Source organism: Chelonia mydas, chromosome 10, assembly GCF_015237465.2.
Source record: "Chelonia mydas isolate rCheMyd1 chromosome 10, rCheMyd1.pri.v2, whole genome shotgun sequence".
In the NCBI taxonomy this organism is placed as follows: domain Eukaryota; kingdom Metazoa; phylum Chordata; order Testudines; family Cheloniidae; genus Chelonia; species Chelonia mydas.
Genome location: NC_051250.2, coordinates 11,673,222 through 11,691,157, shown reverse-complemented (window position 1 = coordinate 11,691,157; position 17,936 = coordinate 11,673,222). Strand labels below are relative to the sequence as shown.

The 17,936-nt window shown below is 43.8% G+C and overlaps 1 protein-coding gene across 11 annotated transcripts in view; it reads right to left on the bottom strand.

Annotated features, from left to right (window-relative positions):
• The window catches only part of MAD1L1 (mitotic arrest deficient 1 like 1), a 557,068-nt gene that overhangs the window by 526,005 nt on the left and 13,127 nt on the right, over positions 1–17,936 (bottom strand). For all 11 annotated transcript variants that reach the window (XM_043524561.1, XM_043524558.1, XM_037910943.2 and 8 more), the window contains one exon: positions 17,141–17,202. In XM_043524561.1, the coding sequence (XP_043380496.1) occupies positions 17,141–17,202 (62 nt within the window). The remainder of the gene's footprint in view (positions 1–17,140; positions 17,203–17,936) is intronic.

Here is a 17,936-nt window from a genome sequence, read left to right as displayed (position 1 = left end):
GTGAAAATATTTCTCTATTTTGTTTGTTAATATTGTGCATCTGACAGCACTTTGTGTATAGTCAGTTTCCCATTTGCCTGGGTCTCCCACACAGCAGCAGGAGAGAGAAAAAAAGAAAGAAGGATTTAAGCAGCTTTCATGCTCCAGGGCATAAGCCATTCTGAAAGGAATTAGGAACACATTTCCCCAATAATTGTCAACTACAGAATTCTTACATGATGCTCAGAAGCATCTCATATGGCCATCATCAGAGACTGAAAACTGGAACAGATGGACTACTGGTCTGACCCAGTATGGTAATTTTTATGTTCTACTTTAAAGAGAGGAAAATGCAATTGGCAGGGGGACTCATGGGCAGAAATCAAACTAATTTGTGCTCATTCTAATTTTTTTAAATTGACTAAGTTTTCATGTCCACTATGTGCCTTTAAAGATATGTTTGAAAATATCATGTCTTTCCTACTAAAGGAAATACATATTTTTTCCACAAAAAAGAAACTGTGCGCACACACCCTTTTATAATATGGGTTGAGGAGGGGGTTTGGTGGCAGGGGAAATCTTCTAGTAAACATACAAGCTTAATTAAAAAATATTCACTGAAACAGGGGCTGCAGTAGAAGATTTCAGTAGTTAAACAAAGAGCTTAAATAATATCACATAGCTCTCAGGTTAGTTCTGCCAATGGGAGCTGCAGGGGCGACACCTGTGGACGGGGAAGCGCACAGAGCCGCCTGGCCGGCGCTGCACCTCCGTGTAGGAGCCGGAGGGGACGGGGCAGTGCACAGAGCCACCTGGCCATGCCTCCACGTAGGAGCTAGAGCGGGGACATGCTGCTGCTTCTGGGAGCTGCTTGAGGCAAGCGCCACCCGAAGCCTGCACCCCTGACCTCCTCCCGTGCCCAACCCCCTGCCCCAGCCCTGAGCCCCCACCCCCCTCCAAACCACTTGGTCCCAGGCCAGAGCATCCTCCTGTACACCAAACCCCTCATCCTCAGCCCCACCCCAGAGCCCACACACCCAACCCTCTGCCCCAGCCTGGGGCCCCCTCCCACACCTGAACCCCTTGTTTCTGGCCCCAGCCTGGAAGCCGCACCTCAAACCCCTGCCTCAGCTCGGAGACCCCTCCCATACTCCAAAACCGTCTGCTCCACCCCTAACCCCCTCCTGCACTCCAAACCCCTCATCCCCGCCCCCACCCCAGAGCCCACACCACCAGCTGGAGCCCCCTCCCACACTCCATCCCCCAATTTTGTAAGCATTCATGGCCCGCCATACAATTTCCATACCCAGATGTTGCCCTCAGGCCAAAAAGTTTGCCCACCCCTGCACAAGAGACTCTCTCCCCGACTCTCCCTTGTTAGGGAACCATTTTTAAATCCTGGTATAAAATGGTTTCTTCATCAATATGAACATGTTTATGCCAGATGGTATCACTGGGGCATAAATGTGGTTTTTATTAAATCACATTTAATTAGCCATCAAGAAGTGTGTATGTTTAAATACTGTTATTACATGATATTATTACTGCAACCCTTGTCATGCCCATTCCCTGCCATGTTGTTTGTTATCCATATACTACTTCATAGATTTGATTGATCCCAAGGTCAGATGGGACCATTGTAGATCTAGTCCTATACAGCCCAGGACATAGAATTTACCGAAAATAATTCTTAGAGCATATGTTTTAGAAAGACCTCTTGATTTAAAAACTGGTAATGATGGAGAACCCACCACAACCCTTTGTAAACTGTTATTTGATCAGATAAGGCCAATAACAAGGTCTTTGGGGCAAGAACCGTGTCTATAGACTCTGAAAGGTGGTAGCACATTTTCTGTTGAAGCATGTAATAATTAAATGAGTGGTTTTTACAATATGTTCTTCTTTCTATCTTGAGAATGGCTTTAAAGAACAGATTATGTGTCATGCTCCACCAACACCATCCGGCATAACCATGTCCACCTGGCATTTGCAGGAGTCATTTTCTACACCTGTGTTAAAACCAGTTCTCGATCATGAAGACTTTTATGTGCTGCACATTGTAGCACAGGGGAGGGGAGAGTACATGGGCAGTGTATGCACTGTAGTTCAAAAGCGAAAAACTGAGGCACACTTAAATGGAAATGGAAGGTTAACATTATACATGAGCTAGCGACTTTAGCAGTTATTGTGTTTGTGGAAATATCAAAATGAAAGGCTGAATAAAAAAAAAAGTCTGAGCATCTGAGCCTTCGAGCCTCCTGACAGCAGCACACCATCCCCTTGCTGATTTGTCTCTGCTATTTAAATGATAATTTCACTTGAGTTACATTAAGCCAGTACCGTTTGTGTTAAAGTGAATTTTTTAAAAAGGTCCGCGCTTTGGAAATCTTTCCTTTCACAGCCGAGTGAGCACCAGAGTTCAAGCTATTTACATAATACAAGGGTCACCACACTCTCAAAAGAGAAAAAGCTACTTTCACCCAACTGCTTTTCTACAGTCTCTCACCACCACTTGCAAGAAATATAGCAGCAATGGGCAATGATGTGTCTGATGCACTGGTTCCCTCCAGGGTTGGAAAATGGGATTTTGGCTACTCACAGAGGATCCGCTATAGAAAAGACAACATGCGCACACGTTTCTATTCTTAATAGAGGAAAAGTTTGTCCAACACCTGAATAAAGCACTTCAGACCTGATCTACAACATCCTGATTTTACACACTTAAGAGCAGAGGCATTCAGTGGGGTCAAATTGTGCTGTATTTGATGTGGATCAATGCCCATTACAGATTAGGAGAGACCAAACTGTTTCATCTGTGAACTACAGCAAAAATTTGAAGCCAGACCTCCAGAGGTGAAATGCTGATAAATAATTCCACTAGGCCACCTAATCCCCCCCCCTTTGGCCTACTGCTTTCCAAAACTTCATTCTGACCACTATGAAAACAAGAGACTTTAGGCTTTGATCTGCCTGAGTGACTTTTTTTTCCTTCAAAAGCCAAAGGTATCCCACAAAGAACAGCTAAATTCCAAGCTACCAGTGACAAAGCAAAGAATGACGTGACTTCTAGCATGAGATGACAGGCTGGCTAAGATGGAAAAGGCTTGGAGCAATCCTCCAGCAGATGTAGCACGTCACATTCTGTACATGATGGCTACCTCCAAGATCTCTCCATATTTAGAATGGCGGCCTCAGCAGAAAGGGCAGAACCACAGTAAGACAACTGCAAGTTTCAGGAGGGAATTAATTCTATGTGATAGATCTAGAGACAACTGCCTACCCTAGACCTGTCCAAACATTTCTGTCAAAGATTTTAAGTTCCCCCAGTTCAACTCCAACTCTTCAGTCTCCTCCTGACCCCAACCTGCATAAGAGCAGGGTGTAGTCCTGATTTGTTAAGTGCAGGTACTTCACCCCACCAGTGTGACCTCTGACTCCCAGTGCATTTCTGTTTAAAATGGCATCCTCCATGGAGTGTGACTTCAGATGCACACTGCATGGGAGGTCAACAGTGTGGGAACACCATTCCCATACATTCCCACCCCGTTACCTTACAATGTGGAAGAGCGTGAGCACTGCAGGTCAAGACTGAGTTGCACTGGCAGAATTGCACATTTGCATAGCACTTATCACTGTGCTTAGCCTGTATCATTTTACTTGTAGTGAAGAACAAAACACCTGAAATATTTCGCTGTTTTTTTAAAGTGCACAAATATCATCATCACCACCACCACTCCCATAACAGCATTGGTCGTTGAGGCACCATCACTGATGAGCAACCAACCAATTGTCTCCACCTCTGACAATTGTGTGTCAGTGCTTGAGTCTCCGCAAAGTCCATTCCTGTCCACTCTTATGTTGTCAATCTATTTCTTCATCTGTCTACCTCTTCTTCTCTTCCCCTTTACTGTCCCTGGGAGGATGATCTTGGATAGGCCAGATCTTATTACATGGCCATACCACTTCAGCTTGCGCTTCTTCACGGTCGTTAGGAGGTCTTTATATGACCCAGAGCATTGGGTGGTGATGTTGCAGACCTCTTCATTAGTGATGTGATTGAAGTAGAAGATCCCCAGGATTTTACGGAAGTACCTCATCTCTACTACTTGTATTTTCCGTTCAAGTTCTGCAGTAAGGGTCCACGTCTCTCACGCATACAGAAAAATGGAGATGACCAATGCGTGCAGCAGTTTCAGTTTGGATTCCAGGGAGAGGTCCTTATTCTTCCAAACTGGCTTTAGCTTTGCCACTGCCGCTGTTGTTCGCGCAGTTCTTGCTAGAATTTCTGCCTTGGAACCTTCATCAGTGATGATTGCTCCCAAATACTTGAATGTTTCACTGTCTCCAGCTGATCCAGTCATGTTTGTTTGTCATCAGCTTGGTTTTCTCTGCACGGATTTCCATGCCGTATTTTGCGGAGGTTTCATCCAATCATTTCACAAAGTTGGCAAGTTCATCTTCTGTTTGCTGATGACATTGATGGTCTGACAGGCAGTGAAAATTTGAGATTGTTTGCCCCCCCAATGCTGACTGTGCATATGTTATCTTCTGAGGGCATCAGTCATTATGCGCTTCAAGTAGATGTTGAACAGTGGGGGCGAAAGAAGGCAGCTTTGCTGGACTCCAACAGTGGTGCGAAACCACTCTCCTATTGTGCCATTGACGAGAACCGCACTGCTGGCCTTGGCATACAGTTGTTTAATGGTAAGAATAAGCTTACAGCCAACATTATACTTCTTCATGGCTGCCCAGAGAGCTTCGTGCCATACTCTGTCAAATGTCTTCTTGAAGTCCATAAAGGCGTGGTAGATGTTGGTGTTGTAAGTACAGTACTTCTCACATAGAACACGCAAGTTGAAAATCTGTTCTGTGGTACTTCTTCCAGCACTAAAGGCAGCCTGTTCTTCAGTGATGATATTCTCCGCTTGTGCCTTCAATCTGTTCAATATGACTTTCAACATCACGTTGCTGGGATGGCTAATTAAGTTTATGGTCCGGTAATTTTGACACAATTGCAGGTTGCCTTTCTTTGGCAGAGTGATGATTAGTGACTGAATCCACATGGAGGGCCACTCACTGGTCTGCCAGATCTTGTTGCAGATCTTGGTGAGTATATCTATTACTATTTCTCCTCTGAATTTCATCTATTCAGCTGGGATGTTGTCAATACCTGTAGCCTTTCCATTCTCAAGTGATTTCACAGCTGTCTCCACTTCTTCATGCAGTACTGGAAAGTCCTCCTCCTCTGTTGAATCTGGGCTGTCTAAGACACTAGGATCTCCATTTGTCTGGTGGTTGTACAGATCAGAGCAGTAGTTTGTCCACCTACTGACGATATCCCTTTCTTCTGTAAGATTGTTCCCTTCTTTGTCTTGAATTGCATTAGCTTTGGTCCATCTTTCCTTCATCAGATCTTTCACAACCTGGAAGGCTCATTTGCTATCTTTATTATTGATGCACTAATCAATTTTAGAGCATTGTTTTTCAATCCATATCTTGTTGGCCACCTTCATTCCTTTTTTGATCTTTCCACCAATCACTCTGTATTTATCAGCTCCCTCAATGCTGTTCTTGTCTCCCAAGTTATCCTCTAACATCACACATTTGTAGTATTTCATTTGTGACCCACGGATTTGTCTTCTTACGACGTTTCCCAACGATCTCCATTGCTACCTCATTCATTACAGTATTAAAATTGTTGGTCATTGTTTCTACGTCTTCCTCTAGAGTAAGCGGCAGGACAAATTTTCCAACAATCATTGCTTGGAATGACTCTGCAATGGTTCGGTCTCTGAGTCTTTCCAAGTCAAACTTGGTTCTGGTGAACTTTGGCCTGGCAATTTTCCTTAGCCGCAGCCAAAAATTTAGCATCACAAGATCGTGATCACTTCCAATATCAGCACCAGGGAAGCTCCTTGTTTTAGATCTGTTAATCCCAGAATGAAATCTGTTTTGCACCATGATGTAGTCAATCTGGCTATGATGGAGACCATTAGGTGCGTGCCACACTGATCGTCTGGGATCAGGGATCTCAAACTCAAGTCACCATGAGGGCCACATGAGGACTAGTACATTGGCCCGAGGGCTGCATCACTGAAACCTTTTCATACAACAACACAAAAAGTATAGTCAAAAATGAAAAAAAATGAGGAGTCATATAGCATGCTATTAAAAGTCAATGTATTAACTTTTTTTAAACTGTTATGCGAAGAAGGGCTTTAATAAAATATAAACAACTGTAACTATTCCTTATGTCAGTAACACTGATGCTGATCTACACTAACAGTCGATCAACATAGCTGTAATGGCAGGAACTTTTTAAAGTAACTATTCATACAAAATATGTTGCCACTTTTAACAAACATTCTTCCCAGCTACTCACAGCAAAGAATCATACATGCTGAACTTCATACCTCAGACTGCTCGTCTAGTGCATGAGGCCCCGCCCATGCCCCCATTCCAGCCCCTTTCCCAAAGTCCATGCCTCGACTCCGCCCCCTCCTGCCCCTATTCCAACCCCTTCCCCAAATCCTTGACCCGGCCTCACCTCTTCTTCGCCTCCTCCCCTGAGCGTGCCTCGTCCCCCCTCCTCCTGGAAAGTCCTTAGCACCGCCAAACAGCTGTTTGACGGCGCAAGCGCTGGGAGGTAGGTGGAGGAGCGGGGACACGGCACGCGTGGGGAGGGGAGTCTGGCTGCTGCTGGAGTCGGCACCTACGGTGGGCTGCAGGAAATAACTCTGCGGGCTGTGCATGTTTGAGACCCCTGGTCTGGATGCTTTATGTGCTTCTAATGTGTTTGAAAGAACCAGATTGTTAGAGCTGGCAAACTCAAAAAGTCTCAATCCTCTCTCAATGGTTACCGCATTACTGAAAGGGGCACAATAATCTCGCCAATCTGCCTGTGCTTCAGTACCCACTTTAGCATTCCAATCTCCCTGTACAATCAGGATATTTTTCTTGTGTACCTTATTGATAATGTATTGGAGCTGATTTTAAAAATCTTCAATTTGCTCATCGTCATAGTCTATTGTAGGGGCGTAGACATGTACCCTGTGATATTAAATGGTACTGCCTTTAGATGGATGGAAATAAGCCTGCTGGACATTGGGCGGCATCCTAATACTGAATTATTGATATCTTTATGCACAAGAAATCCTATGCCATTAACATGTTTGTTCTCTCCACTGTAAATAGAGTACATAGCCTCGTTCCATTAGTACCCCTCCAAAGTTTTTCCATCTGACCTCAGAGATTCCTAGGAGGTGCCAGGTGTATTCTTCCATTTCGTACGTGAGTTCTTTCAATCTCCCTATTTGTCTCAATGTCCTTACATCCCATGTGGCTATGGTGATGTTATCTCTTCCCCGGATCCTCTTCGTTGGGGTTACACCAATAGTATACTTGTCACGTCCACACTGGTGGCAGTGGATGGTGCGGTCATTATTAACCCGGGCTGTGATCAATCCGGTATGGATATTGTTGACTTGCTCATCATATGGTGTGTCTTGGGAAAATTTCGAACCTGGTAGAGCCCATCCTTCTCCAGGCAGCCCCCTTTTAGTTGCCTCCTACGACGTGCAGGAGCAGCAGTGGGCCTATTCTGTCCCTGGACCCACAGGGGAATACAAATGCTATATTTTTATAGTTAACCAAAAGTGTGCATTCATGAGAAGAGAGAGCATAAAATGCTTATTCCATGGGGTTTTCAACTGAGTCTTTGTAAGTGCAAAGAGGTAACTTAACAAAAATAGTAGTGATAGTTTTTAAATTGTTCCCATACATGTTGTATTTGTTTTTCTTTTCTGTACCACCCAGGGAATTCCCACTGTGATGAGACAGCTTGTTGTAGGTGGGAAGCCTTGTTTACAGCAGGCAGGCAAGTTACAATATGTTTGCAGATCATAAATTACAATTAATTACAGATATACTACATGCATTATATTAAGTTTCCACTTGCCACAACTGTAGTAACCTGTCTTCTTCCCCAATTAGAGCCACTTAGCTCTAAAACAGAGTGATCACCATGACCCCAACCAGAGAAAGAGGTCAAAGGAACACAGACATTGCCATTCAAGATCAGACCAGTGGTCCATTCTCTGACTGTAGCCCCCATCAGATGTTTCAGAGAGAGGTGCATTAATCCCTAAATGCATAATTATGAAATGATCAGCACCAAGGAGAAGTTTCTTCCCAACACAAAGCAGTTAGGGGTTGCATTAAACATGAGAGTTTATAGCACTTTTGTTAGTTTGGCCAAATAAACTGCAGATGGCCTCATTATCCACAAACATCTAACCCTGTATTGAATCATGCAAAACTCTTGGTCTCAATATTTTGTGGCAATGAGTTCCACAGGTTAATTACACATTAATTACACATTTCCGCTTATTGATTTTCAATTTAGCTCTTCAGTTTTACTGAACTTCCCCTTGTTCTAGTTTTATTATGTCTGTGTGGAATTCCTCCATCTTTTCATCTTGATTATCCTTAAAGGGTCAGGGATGCAACCCCATGCTCTGAGTGTCCCTAGCCTCTGTTGCCTGAACCTGGGAGTGGAGGACAGGGGATGTATCATTTGATGATTGTTTGTTCTGTTCATTCCCTCTGAAGCACCTGGCATTGGCCACTGTCAGGAGACTGGGCTAGATGGACCATTGGTCTGAGCCAGCATGGCCGTTCTTACGTTTTTCATTTTGTCTCAGAAAATGTTGCCACTTCATGGTTCATCCCGTTTTCCAAACTATTAATGAATATATTAAACACTCCCCAACCTAGTACAATAACCTACTGTTACATTTTTCACCATGTAATAAAATTGACTGTTTATTCCTATTCTTAACCAGTTTCTGAGGCACAAAAATACTCTACCTTTTGCCTCAAATACATAGCTTCATGACAAAACTTGTTGTGAGGGACTTTGACAAAAGCTTTCAAGGTCCCTTTATTTATTAATTTGATGACAAACATTCTAATAGTTTGGGGAAGCACAATTTTTCTTTACAGAAACCTTCTTCTTTCTATCATACATTAATTTAAGTACTATTCTTAAACCTACTGTTTTAATTGGTCTGTGAGGTCCAGGATAACCCCCTACACTTTCTTTAAAAACAAATACAATGGCTGCATTCCACCCCCTTCAGTACAGTTGATTATAATGAGATTGTTGCGTAGTGGATAGAAAGGAGAGAAACTGTTGGACTGTATTCTCAGATCGACAATGATTTTTCATCCAAAACTAAAGTACAAACAAGATGCCACAGTATTTTATATAAATATTATTATACACAAAATATTATCTACAAATTTGTCCAAAGGCAAAAAAGCACCAATAAACCCATATTACACTTTAATACTCCTCCTCGTACATTAAATACAGAAATAGAGTGGGATTTTCCTGATTAAATTACAAAAATATTGCACAGATTATTTTTGAAGACAACATATAACCACAGGAGCTAGGCAGTTAAAGGAGAGAAGAGCCAAATACCGTGGAGTTTGGGTCAGTCACTAGAGGTAGCTGGCTTCCCAATCTCACATAAATGACAAGAGCCATAACTTGAAGCCAAATGGCAAGAAGATTAGGTAGACAGCACCACTAAACCTGAAGCGCACCTCTGGCTCAGCTGCTATGAGAGCTCAGCCAACGGGCAAGGTGGGCTGCCACTGAAATGCCACTAACCTGTGCCCACTATTAAACGGGCAGTGCAGTGGGAGTATGTTTTTTATAATTCCAAGGGCAGCTGCTACAATTTTGATTTGCTAGGCAGAACGTGATGGCGTCCAGCTTTAGCAAAGTCATCACATGAGCATAATTATACAGAAAAAAAAAATTTATTTTTACTGGCAGCCACTTATTTTAGATGGACATACATAGAAAGGTAGATGGACATTCATAGAAAGGTAGATTACTGCCTTGTGGGAGAGGAGGAGATTACGAGACTTCATTCATGGTTGCAAAGTACATTTTGAGCTTCGGATGGAAGAAATTTTAGTATGGCCGAGTGTAATTACCAGGATTTAAAGTGAAAGATACCGAACTCCTATGCTCTCCTCCCTTCCCTACACTGCAAAAGAAACTCTAATCCACAATCAAGAAATCAGAAATCAAGAAACATGATTCCCTTTTCCTGCCTCCCGACTCCAAAAGGGGAACCTGGCTAGAAGGAATTCTGGTATTCAGTACTGCACCTGTGTAATTACAGATTACAAGTGTGCTAACCAGTGTACTAAATAGAGACACCTGCCACTTAATTAGATCCTTTCTTAGAGGAAAATGCACATACCCACATACTTGCTCCTCTCCTTAATTCATTTCAGACATTGCAGAAAACTAGTCCTCAAGATCCGTCAGCCAGCCAGTACACAGATGTTTCAGGAAGAAAACCAAGTCAGGACTAATAGGTTCACTTCTTTGGCTCTAGGTGACAGGTCAGCAGCTGGCAGGCTCCACAGAAAGTGAAAATGCTCCTTAAGCACTGCCCTGAAATCCTATCAAATCTGTGCTTCTCTTTATACACTTGGACACCAAGCAGGCAAAGCAGCTACTCCAGCCCTAATGTGATATCTCTGCTGAAACTAGCCAACCCTAGTCCTGTGATTTACAGATCACAGGCTCTCTCCCAATTGCCTCATTTACTCAGTTAAACCAAGAATTCCTTCAGTACAAGAATAAATCCACTGATACCCCTTTCATTTAACTCAGAGGGCACCCTTGGCACACTAACAGGGTCATCACTACAGAAAGGGACATTCCAGTCCTAAATGTCTCTTGCAGAGAACATCGCTGCTGAATTAAACACCAGACACTGAGATGGGATGGCTTCAGCCCAAAGCAAATGCAAAGATTAGAAATGATGGGGATAATCAATCCCAAGACCTCCATGGGACATCATGCTCCAATGCTGACTGAGGCCTCCTCCTTCTCCTGGCTTTCAGTTTTTAAAAATTAGCTCTTCAACTCACCTGCACTCCTCTCCCTGACTCCCTTCATATGTTACTTGTCTTACACCATAAACATTTTGAGCAAAGACCTGTCTTCCTATGTATTTGTATAGGACCTAGATCAATGGGGCCCAAATTCTGACTGGGACCTCTGAGCATTATCACAGTATATTAAACACAACACAACACTTCTCATTTGATATAAATATACACCTCATACCTCTCTACCCACAGTTTATCCCTCAGCCCCTTTTGACTACACAAACAGGCTAGAACCTTTCTTCCTATGAAGAAAGATGGACGTTGCTCCTTCCAGAGTCAGCCAGGCATGGAGATAGAAAGAAGGAAAAGAATCCTGGAGAGCAACGCAAAACACTCCATTGCTCTCTGATTCCTGGGCTGAGCAAGCAGACTTCTCTCACAGGAGAGCAAAGCCCATGAAAGGAGGAACAACCAACAAACCCCATAGCAGTTCTGATAGCTGTGGGTCAGCCGCAGCTCTGAAACCTAGTTACCTAGAGAGAAGTTTGTATAAGCCTAAGCTATCCCCACTTCATCGCTCCAGTCAGTCCTCCAGTGTCATAATCCTCCACAGCTTTAACAGATTCGTTCTACTGCACAGACACAGATCTGTAGGATTATCCTACCTGTGGTACTCAGATTTAGAAATCAGTGCCACCAATTTAAAAATAAAAAAGAACACAACTGTCTGCTTTTTTCTCTGCACCAGTTCTCTTCAAAGAGAGATTTCTGGAGTGATCAGAAGTCTAGACTTCCTGTGGCTTCTCACCTGTGGGCACCCCTACCCCACCCCTATCTGACTGTAGGGATGGGCATAATCTTCCAGGAGTCTTTCTAAACAGTGTAATCTCCTGGTTTTGAGAACATACAGGAGGTCACTTCAGAACTAACCATACCAGCAACAACAGATGGGAACATTTTAGTAGCCAGCCTATCTTGGGCTGTACCTCCTTTTTTAAACAAGCCACCTAAAGCAAATCACCCTTACTCTAGTGCTGAACTATTGCAACCAGCATTCTGGGATGGATCTGGCAGTGAAAAGCACTAAGCTATGAGTGGTTACCAGTAGTTGAAGATAACAGCAGCTGAACAGAGACAAGAAGAGGCAGGTACAAGAGTGAGCTGCAGATGAGCTATAAACTTATTTAGATTAGAACAGTGGTTTTCAATCTTTTTTAATTTGAGGACTCATGGAGGTACAGTCTAAATTTGGAAATTTCAAATGGAGGTACAGTCTCCTTTGGAAATCTTAGACATAGTGTGCGGACGCAGACTACAGCTTAAAAACCACTGATCTATGGTAACAACCACCTTTCGTGGACCCCTTAGACATAGTCAGAGGGTTCCCAGGAGTCCACAGACCACAGGCTGAAAATCACGGGATTAGAAGATTTACAGGGCAGGAATCTTGTCTGTGTATTTGCCAAGTGCCGCATAGGCTCTGAGCATTACATAAACAAAGAACAATGGGAAGGAAAGAATGGCAGGTTGATTATATTGAAAACAACATTTCCCTCTTAAGGATGATTCTGTGGATAACAGTGAAGAAGAAGAGAACTAGACTGAACAAGTCTGAAAAGAGAGAAAGGACAGGGAGTCAGGGAGAAAAAGAGGGTTGCTGAGATGGGTGAGAAAGATATGTACTGCACTCTGTCACTGGAGAAACTGTGTCTGAATCTCTGTTCACATTCAGAATAGCTGCAACAATCTAGAAATCTGCTAGACATACACACAGAGACAATGATCACACTGGTGTGGTTTTAAAATAGATTTTAAAACATTTGATTTTAACAAGCCAACAACTTTAATTAGACTAATGCCTGACCTTTTTACGGTGCCCAATTGATGTTTGTACAGGAGTCAGAGCATACCAGAATGAAACCAATGTTTTTCTGATACAAGAGAAAGTGTGCCATCTAGCGGTGAGTTCCTCACACTGACATCAAAAATAACTGCACTTCTTTTTTACAAACCCAGAAAGCCTTACTCCCTTCCAGAAACACTATTATTCTGCAAAACTAATTTCTTGCCTGATATTTGCAACATTTATTTACATTAGAAGGCGTCTCTGAGGCTATGGTGCCCTCTAGCAAAGGAAATATTCACTGAAGTCTATGAAAGTTTTGTACTGGTGCCCCTCAGTAAGTCCTTCTCTGAAAATAACCAACCACCTGGTCACCCAATCCACAATGATCTGTAAAAATCTACTGTCATCAGTGTGCCACAGGGAGAGACACAGAATAAAAGGAACACACTTTACTGACACAGAACAATAGAATCACAGCTCATTCCTAGCAATCAGGAGTTACAATAGTTTATATCAGCCAGCAGTGCCTCTTCTAAAGCGAGTAGCCTGTAGAGCAAAATAAAGAGGCTAATACATTTAATACACAGCAAGTAGATTTATTCTGCAGATGAAAACTAATGTTGCAGAAGAACTGTAGATTTGGGATAACTGAAGGCTTAGCATCTCTGGGCGTCCATGACAGAGTAAATATAAAGGGGCACACAAAATACTGACCGAGTTCCTGCAAACCCAAACTACACCACTCTTAACAAAGAAGCAGAGTCTAGTAAATTGGAAAGTGAACAGCATTAGGACATGAATATAGAGGAACCCTTGGTCAAATGCATATGAGACTGCAGACAGCTTCGTGATTTGGGTACAAGTGGAGTGTAACAGATAGAATGCCATGTACAATTTTATGATCTGGGTAAGGAGGGGCACAACTTATATGTCCATCATATTGGTAAACTGTTGAAGTTATACTTGCATTATATATAGGGTATAATTAAAAATAGCATGTGCTGTTCTTACCACCGTAAGAGTAGGAAGAACTTTGGAGAGGATGAAAAGGAGCAGGGGAAGGACAACACAAAATAATTCCGGGCTAGGCGACAATGTTAGCCAGTCTTCTACAATTTCTAATGTTTAGGCAAGGAAGAAATCACAGGTTTCAAAGAAGATGGAACTGATTCCCATCACCTGGTTGAGATGGCAACAATTCAGAACTTGTGGTCACTGGACTACAGTACAGTGAGAGCAACTTTTGAGTAAGGTATTTCGTTTTTGCACTTTTCACAGTTTATTTTCACCAAAGTTGCAGCACTGGAAGACAACCACCAAATCTCTCATAAAACTCCCCAAAAAGATAAGCACAGAGATGTTTGGCCTTAACACTCCAAGAAGATGCCCCCTCCCCTTCCAAATACTATTACATAAAATTACACACCAAAAGCCCTGCTCATAAACTAATCTGACAGGGAACCTGCAGGGACCACGCAATCAGTGAACAAAAGCCATTGCGAGCAGACACAGAAGAGAAGCCCTGGAGAACAGCGGGAGGAAATGAAAAACCATCTTCCGCAAAAAAGCCACAGGCTGCGTGCTCTTCCCCTGCATTCCATGTATAAATGGAGAAACTAAGAAGAGAAGACACAGGGACATAATGCATTCCCTTTCTTCCTGCTTATCTAGTTATTAGCAGACAGACAGTACATTGCACTGGCTCTTTGGGATAACAATCCAACTGTTCCCATTCTCTCCTACTCACTGTCTAGCATTTAACTTTCCTCAAGCTTTCACAAGAGGTACGCTTCAGGAATATGATTGGGACAATGATCTCCCTTTATACTTGTTCTCGTTTCCTGGCTGAAAATGAACATAATTCATACTGAAAGAAGACTGGAAAAAAAAACTAGCCCCAATTCCACTTGGTGCAATCACATGCAAAAGGTGATTTTCTTGAGAGCAATTTGTTCGTCTGTACAAAGAAACGCCCTTAATACTGCTAAACAATGCGGCACAATCAAAAACCTCACTAACACTTCGCATCGAATATTCTGATTTTAAATGAAGAGGTTATCAGACTTCAGCAGGAAGAGTCACTTGGTTTCATTTCCTTCCCACTGTGAAATTACCTCATTAAACCTTTAACAGCTTGAGGTAAGTAAAAGCTTCCATACCACTGTCTGGCAGAGAGAAAGTTTGGTGGGAAGAACTCAGTACTTCACTCTCCTGCAAGTCTGAACATATGAATCCTGAGCAGAGGCAGGAGACGGTCTCAGCATTGCTATCTACCTACGTGCATTAAGGAAAAGGTAGCTCACCACACACATTGGACAACACAAAGAATTACGAGAAAACTAAGAGGACACTGCTTGTGAGAGACCAGGGCTGGCTCTAGGATTTTTGCCACCCAAGCAATAAAATTTTTGGCTGCCCCCGCTTTTTTTTTCATTCCCCCCCTACCCCTTCCCAACCTCTTTCCCAAATCCCCAGCCCCGCCTTCTCCCCCGGACATGCCGCACTTCCCCCCCTCCATTGCTTCCTGCAGCTCCTCCCCCCACCCCCAGAAACGCCCTGCCATAGGTCATCTCCGCTCCGCCTGCTCCCCTGAACACGCCGCCACTCCGCTTCTCCCCCTCCCTCTCAGTCGAGGGAGAGGCAGCACGTTCAGGGGAGCAGGCGGAGCGGAGGTGAGCAGGGAGGGGGAGAGGTAGAGGAACCGCTCCCCACCCCAGCTCACCTCTGCTCCACCACCACTCGGTTTCCTCTCCCAGGCTTGCCGCGCAAAACAGCTGTTTCGCGCGGCAAGCCTGGGAGGGAGGGGGGAGAAGCGGAGCAGCGGCGCACTCAGGGGAGCAGGTGGAGGCAGAGCGGAGGCGAGCTGGGGCACGTTTCTATGGGCGGCCTGGCCAGCGCCGGAATGCCGCCCCTAGAAACGTGCCACCCCAAGCACCTGCTTGTTTTGCTGGTGCCTAGAGCTGGCCCTGTGAGAGACAATCCTCTTTTACCTCAAGTAGCAGCGTACCCAATATAGAATCCCAAATCCAAAACAAGGCTAGGCCCAAAGTATGCCATCATTTTGCATGCAAAACTTCCAGTGTTTTTGTTTGCTTTGCAGCTGCAATCGATGGGATAGGGACAGGGGCCCGAGTGGAGAAGTTTGATCTGGGGTAAAAGTTGCAGGTCAAGCCTAATTCTTGTCTAAAGCATAGCTCTCAATGCAAGGATGTACAAAGGAAAGCAGTTCTTTTGGGCAAAACACCTCCCTTCCCACCAATACGCATAATCACATTTGAAACATTGAGAGAGCCACAGCCCTTGCAAAGGTGGCACCTGAGCATGGCCCTAATTTCGCAGATTACTTTTCTTGCAAAAGCAGCAGCTATCCCTGGGAAGAAGATGCAACAGATACCACTCTTTGGTTACATCACAGACAAATTAGAAGAGCCAGAACTGTGATTCAGTTCAATGCTAAAAGATGTCAATCTCTGTATCTGTAGCAGCGATTCTCAAACTGTGGGTTGGGACGCCAAAGTGGATTGCGTCCCAACTTAATAGGGTTGCCAGGGCAAGCATTACACTTGCTGGGACCCGGGGCTGAAGCTGCAGCCCGAGCTCCATCACCACCCAGGGTGGCGGGGCTCAGGCTGTGGCCCCCTCTCCTGCCACCCAGGGCAGCTGGGCTTGGGCTCTGCTCCCCCACCCACCCCACCCCAGGGTAACTTTGTTGTCAGAATGGGGTCGCGGTGCAATGACGTTTGAGAACTCCTGATCTACAGTGTTACACGTCAGCCCTCTCTTTGACGAGTGTTACAATCATTTCACTGTCCCTAGAGAAATTTTCTCAGCACCAGAAGTGAAAAATGTTTATTACACCTCTACCATCATATAAAATACAGGATAATAAGAGAAAGAGCTGTTAAGTTAAGTTACTACTTTAGAAAACAACACGACAGGTCAGTCTAACGCAACATTCCTGAGATTTCATTACAGGAATTTTCAATAATGCATCACAGGCTCATATATATGACTTGCCGTACATCTCATAAAACACTCCACTCTTAATATGGTCACACTAACTCAATTCCTTCTAAATATGAATGTAGTTGTACACAAGAAGTTTAGAGAACTAAAAGCTGAACCAGCTTTCCACCCACCACAGTCTCAAATGGATTGGATCAGGCTGTTAGTCACCAGTTCACAAATTAATCCCCAAAAGATACTCTATGACTGTTTGTATTTAACAAGGCAAAATCATATATACTTCATAGCAGTGAGAGAGAGGAGTACCAACAGACAAGTTTGCACACGGGAGGACAGATAAGGTGGACAGCCTGACAAGCTTAAGCCATCAAGATCACTAAGTAGTAAAGCAAGTGGAACAGGTGGTTTAACTCCATCAGCACCTACCTGATATTTAAACCAGTGCTCTCATCTAGTTTTTCCCAGCTTTTCAACTTTCCCAGAAGTTTCTAGGGAGGAGGCAAAAGAAGTCAATAAAGAAACCTAAATGAGTGTTCTTACATCTCAACTCCTATAGCTGCATTTTTCATTCCTTCCACCTTGGCCTTTTCCACTTTTTTCCTGTGGACTTTATCATCTATGCATGACCCAGTACTGCTGGAACATCATTCTGTGTACCCAAGACACTATTAACAGCAGCATTAATCTTCTCAACCACCACAGTTACATGGCACAATGTACCATTTCTGTGCCATCCATTATCTATCCTTGTGAATTAACCCCCATGTACCAGATCCTGTTACTACAGAGACCAAAGAAATTAAAGCAGTATTCCAAACATGCCAGTGCTATACCAGCTGCTGTGCCCATTTCTCCTCCCCCACCAAAGGGATATGCATCACAACTCTCTATGCTTTCAGTACCAGATTGGATTGCCCAAGTCAGATCTAGCCCTTATAATAGCTCTGCACCACAACAGTTTCCATGACCGGGTAATCATCTTGAAAAATCATTTTACCTTTGACAGAGGGTGGGTGAAAGGGGTGATTCAGGCAACAGCAAAACAAAGAAATCAATTGTATTGATACAAGACTGTAAGGTGGCCCCTTCTACCAGCAAAACTGATCTGAGGGTATGTTACAGGTTCCCATTATGTGTCTATCTTACACCAACACCTCTGGTAAGCATTGGGGAACCAAAAGGGCATTCATAGGTGGGGCAAGGTGAAAGGGAGATGTCACAA